This window comes from Mus pahari, chromosome 17, assembly GCF_900095145.1.
Source record: "Mus pahari chromosome 17, PAHARI_EIJ_v1.1, whole genome shotgun sequence".
In the NCBI taxonomy this organism is placed as follows: domain Eukaryota; kingdom Metazoa; phylum Chordata; class Mammalia; order Rodentia; family Muridae; genus Mus; species Mus pahari.
This window is the reverse complement of record NC_034606.1, coordinates 23,066,973-23,072,945: the sequence shown is the minus strand read 5'-3', so window position 1 is coordinate 23,072,945 and position 5,973 is coordinate 23,066,973. Positions and strand designations below refer to the sequence as shown.

General features: G+C 33.7%; 1 protein-coding gene across 3 annotated transcripts in view; it reads left to right on the top strand.

Moving 5' to 3' along the window:
* Positions 1–222: 222 nt before the first annotated feature.
* The window catches only part of LOC110335002 (solute carrier family 22 member 22), a 28,288-nt gene continuing 22,537 nt past the window's right edge, over positions 223–5,973 (top strand). The window contains exons 1-2 of one of the 3 annotated variants that reach the window (XM_029531084.1): positions 223–293; positions 4,344–4,759. In XM_029531084.1, coding sequence (XP_029386944.1) covers positions 4,361–4,759 — 399 coding nt within the window. In that variant the 5' untranslated portion in view covers positions 223–293; positions 4,344–4,360. Of the gene's footprint in view, positions 294–2,779; positions 3,058–4,343; positions 4,760–5,973 lie in introns of those variants that run through there. The other 2 variants (XM_029531085.1, XM_021217080.2) reach the window with 2 other exon arrangements.

Sequence of the window (5,973 nt, the reverse complement as noted above, 5' to 3'; positions counted from 1 at the left end):
GCAGAGGAAGTTCGATTTTTTCAAGGAATCTTAGAACCTTGGTGTACTGCTGGTATGAACCTGCATGTTACCTTTTATTTATTGGTTCAGATAGAGTATTGATTGGCCTCTGTGATCATTACCAGGACATAACAAGATAGAACAGACTTTGTACTTTCCCCACATGCTAATATATTAGTGGAGGCAACTGAAAATTGACTACAGTATCACAATGTTCCAACAAAAGTACCTGTACTTCAGTAATGCAAAGAGTAGGAATGTACTGTGGGAAGATCCTACGTGAAACTGTAGAGGTAAGAGCATTCCTTACATTCTGAAGACCTAAAGATGATTATTTGGGCTATAGAGACATAGGGGCAGACAATATTGAATTCTAGATGAGAGAGCAAGTGTTAGACAAGTTTCCTATATGAAGTAGAGGGGATGCTGTCAAAATGCTCAGGTCAAGGTATTCATTGTATTTCCATTCTCTGATGAACAAACTGCAGAATTAATCAGTTGAATAACTTCATGAAGGTCACATTAGGACACTGTCTCCACCAGATTATGAAACATATTACTTCTGATTCGTGACAAATAATAAATCAAAACAGATACAAATTAAGCCCCGCATTTCCTCCTTTACCTCAATCTTTTCTCATTGCATTCATTCCACCATTTTGAAATATTTGCATCTTTTTCATTTTCTCTTATCTCCACAAAATTCACAACTCTTCTCCCGCCTTATTTTATATTCACACCCCCTCCTTAAGTTCCCCACTCTTCCTATTCCTCCTAAAAGATCACTTGGGCCCTGCCATCCCCCTTTCTATTCCTCCCTGACCCTCTTGCCCCAACATTTTCCTTCCCTTGTTTCTGTAGTTACTTCAGACTACGCCCTCACATCTGAAGATTTGGAGCTGAGAGACTTTGGTGAAAGAGAACATACCCTGTTTGTATTTCTGGGTCTAGGTTACCTCACTGAACATGACCTTTTCTAGTTCTATTTACCTGCAAAGTTCATGATTTCCTTTATCACACCTCTAAAGCTGAATAGTGTTCCATAGTGTGTAGGTACAACATTTTTATTATCAGTTCCTTGGCTGAAGGACGTTTGGATTGTATCAATTTACTTGCTATTGAAGATAAAGCAACAACAAATATGGCAGAGAATGTGTCAGTGGAGTTGAATCTCCAGTCTTTTGTACACATGCCAAGAAATAGTTTAGTGGATTTGCATGGTGCATTCATTTTTAGCATTTTGAGAGCTACCCACACTAACTTTCAGAGTGGCTGGACTAGTTTGCAATTACACCAATAATGAATAAGGGTTCTCTTTTCCCTACCACAGTCCAGTCATCTAGCTGGTTGTTTTGTTGATCTTTGCCATTCTGACTGGGATATGATGAAGTCTTAAAGTTGTTTTGATTTCCACTTGACTAATTGCTAAAAATGATGCACATTTTCTGGAAGTACTTGTTAGCCGTGTCTTTCTTATTCTGAGAACTCTCAGTTAAGGTCTAGGCCCATTTTTTTGAAATTGTTTTCATCTTTGCCTTTTGAAGTTCCTAGATATTCTTTTGACACTATCTTCTATGAGGTCACCATCAGAGCTGTGCCAATGGCAGAATCATGTCCTTGAAGTTATAGAACTGTGAATTGAATAAATTCTTTTCCTGAGGTTGTAAAGAAATCTCAGGCCTCTTATGTGCTACATGTCCACTGAGCTACATGCCTAGCTTCCCCAGTTGTCTTCATAAATCTTTCCTGCTTTCAGTATTAGAGCAAGAACAGAAATAACTGAGGCTGATTAAAACCACTTCATGTACAGATTTGGACATCGTGTTTTTTTTTTTTCAAAGGAAAACATTTAATATTCCACTATATACACTTTAAAAACAAAAACTGTGGAATTCATTTAAAAGCGGGTGAAAATTCTGAACTGAAATTAATACTAGAAGAGACGGTAATTCAGGATTGCATTTATATTTAATAAAATTACTGCATTAAATTTATGTATCAAATCTGTCAGCCATTTCTGTATCCATGACTTCTTCTGTACTGCTTTGTCATTTATTTTACTGAGCAAGATTAGATTGGAACTCTGAACTTTGTTATTACTTTGTAATGCTCCTTGCTCTGTTCCATAAAGTATCAGCAGATGTGACACATATGGAGACAGAGTATATCATTATACTTTTGTTGTTGTTATTGTTCCTGCTCCTGGCTACCAGCTAAAGTCAGCAAGTCCATGGGAATGGGAATGTGGCACTCATTATCAAAGTTCATTTAGTTGAATATGTTGAAGATTGCTAAATTAGAACTTGAGAGATCATTAACTGGATTGAGTAAATTATTGTGTAAAGAATTGTATGATTGACTTGTATGATAGATACATACTGGATTTATAATTTCTAAAGATTCAATTTTCTATAGGAGCTATGGGAGAATTGTTATTTTTTGATTACATGGCTATGGGTATGTTTGCCATGCACCAATTAGTGGTCAGATGCCCATGCACATATGGTTAGCAAAGTTGGCACAATGATCTTTTGTCAGTGTATGAGTGAGTGAGGATGGGAGAGTGTGAATAAATATGATCATAGTTTAGTGTATGCTTGATAGAGATATTTATAATAGAGAAAAAGGAAGTCATTTTTAGGTAAAAATGATGGATTACCAAAGGTAAATTTTCTCTAAAACCTTTAATTTACTCAGGTAGAAATGTCAATGCTGGAAAGGATGACGGTGATGAGAGAAAGCTACACAGAAATATAGACTGATAAAAATTTCATGGCATTGCTCTAGGTCCTGTTCTGGGTCTATCCTGAAAGTTGTCAGGGACTCTGCTTTTTCCATAGAGTGACTAAACATCAGCGCTTCTCATTTAATGTATTATTCACTTTAAGCCAAAAACTACAAATAACTCTAAAGTCCAGTTCAGTTACTTAATTCCAATGAACAGTGGACTAGGGGTAAATTAGTAACTTTTTAACTTATCAGTAGATTTTTNNGGGGGTAAAGAGACAGATTTTCTCTATGTGTGATTTGGCTGTGTGCAACAGAAGTCCTATATAGGTAAATTTCCATGTTTTTATTAAAATAGCATGTAAAATACTGTTTGATATAGAATAAGGAATTAAATCATCAAATCAAAAAATTCTTGATTTACATGAAAAATACGTAACATTGTTGGTTGTCCTTGTGTCTCAGATCTGGAATGAATATGAATCAATTAATAGCAATATGAGAATTCCTATTTTTAAGATCTTATATTGCTACCTTTTGGCATTATGAATATAAATACAAGTTTCCTGCTGAACCTTAATAGCTTTTATTGTACTTATCTATATTTACTTTTTAAAAATTATAACTTGACAAGTTATAGTGGTAGGTTTTGATCTCATAATTTATCAACAAAGTAGAGCATAGAATTATGATTCAATGAATGCAATTGACATATATTTTATTTCAAATATCTAGAAGTTTCAGCTAAATCAGTTGATTTTTGTCAAATAAACAACCATGGCATTTTATGTCTTGAATATAAGAATATTATTTGTCTTTGTTTGTATATTAGTATCTCATCTCCATTTTTATTTGCAATCATTAATTGTAGCAAGTAATGGGTCACATTATGACATTTTGTTTATGTGAACAATATATTTGGTCATCTTTAGCTCTCTATTATCATATCCTGTTATTACTATTCTCCTTTCTCTACCTTCAAATACTTTTTCAATTTTCATGTACTAACTCTATTGTTTGCTTTTTTCTCTTTGAAAATATTATATATATACATATGTATATATATATATATATATATATATATATATATATATATATATGCATGTGTGTATATATGCTGGAGATTTTTGCTGTTAATATTAGCATGGTAACTGATGTCATTGTTCAGATTTTGGTTAGGGCTTCTATAATATTGAGATTTCATAGTATAGCTTTCCTGCTTTATAAAGAAGACATAGTCTCATAGGAGGCAGTAATATTGTATTAGTTGTTAGTATATTTTAAAATCTACTTATCAAGACTTGATCAGAATACAGTATATTACATGTTAACTATATTTGTAAAATGGAGTTCATTCTATATGCTGTCAAATCTGAGACATTTTTAAATTGAATTCTTTGTCATTATGAAAAAAATATACTACTTTCAATGCTATGAAAAGCAAACTGTTTATTACTTTTTAATATGCAGGGAAGGAATGTACTTTTTGTTGAGAAAGTAGTAACTATTTAAATTTTTGAATATCTGATCCAGAAAAGATATGTATTTAAATTAATAAAGTCATGATTTTTGAATTTGTGTTTTCTATATCATTGTATCTATGCCTCTACATCTAGCATTTGCAAGAATAGCCATGGATTTTGATGAAATTCTACATCATGTAGATGACAGTGGAAGATTTCAGATTTGTATGATCATCCTTCTCAACATTTTAGCTTTGGCGTCATCCCCTCATGATTTCCTAGAGAATTTTACAGCAGCCATCCCTGCTCATCACTGCAGTGTAAACCTTGACAATTCGAGATCTGAAATTAGTACTGACATAAACTTGACTACTGAAGCTTTGATGAAGGTCTCCATCCCAATGGGCCCAAATCAGAAACCTGAGCAATGCCGACGCTTTAGGTACACCCAATGGCAATTTTTAGATTCCAATATATCAACTTCTAACATCACTGAGCTAGAGACTGAGCCGTGCCTAGATGGATGGACATATGACCACAGTGTTTTTACTTCTACCATTGTCACTGAGGTAAGATGCTTAAATCTAGTGACGTCTAGTGAAATCACTATAGTACCCTGATATCTAGTAATGAGATGTAAGATGGTTTTCACAAAACATTGAAACTAAGAAAGGTGATAAGTGTGACTGTGTGTTTGTGTGTATATGTGTGTGTATATGTAAATACATATTTTAAATATCCATATATTTGAAAAACGTAATACCACCAGTCTACAAAAGGTTTAACTGAATGTGGTGATTGTATTCAGATATTGTGGTCAGTAGTGTATTCCTATGACTTACCTTATTTGGGTGAAAAACTTAGATCTATTATTTACTGTTAAGCAGCTTTATGTTTCAGTTTATTAATATGTAAGGCAGTGTTACTTTATATACTGTTTTTAGGGAAATTCTGGTTAATGATTTCATCTGAACATTATTAAAATTTCTAACTTTCCCCACGAGATGATAGCTATTTAGATTTAAAGTGGTTACAAGGATGTGTCTCTCCATTGACTAGAAAGACAAGTATTGCATGCTTTTTGTCACCTTTAAATGTTAGTTTTGAATATTCACATATATATGTTTTATTATGAATACTAATATAGGTCAGGAAATTGCTAAGGAGACAAAGCGAGAGCGTTTCAAGAGATGTTAGATAGAATAGACTTGTATAAAAGATTATAAAGAAGTAATAAAATTTTAAAAAATATTAATTTGGGGTTTGGGCGAATAGGGTAGAGGAGAGAACAGAACAAAGGGAAAAATAGCACTAAAAACCTGTAGAAATGTTCCATGAATATCAACTATGATAGAAATACCTTAATATATGAAATCTGAATTGGGGTGTACAGTATGTATGTTCCAATTTAGGCTGCTTTTCCTTATTTAATGTGTGTTCACAGTACTGGATCTCTTTGTTGATCACAATCTATGATGAATAGAAATGGCTGGGAGCTGGCCTGAGCACTGTCTCTCTCCAGGAGACAGCCAAGGAAGTGAAGCACAGAGCAGGCAAAACTTGGTTTGGCAGAAGTAAAAGTTACTTAGTGTTAATAATATTTATTCTCCTTAATTCTTTGTTATTCTGTAACCAGAAGCCAGTGACTTCAGATGAGTTAACACCCATTGGAATTATGTAAAGGATTCATTTCATGGCATTGCTCTAGGTCCTGTTCTGGGTCTATCCTGAAAGTTGTCAGGGACTCTGCTTTTTCCATAGAGTGACTAAACATCAGCGCTTC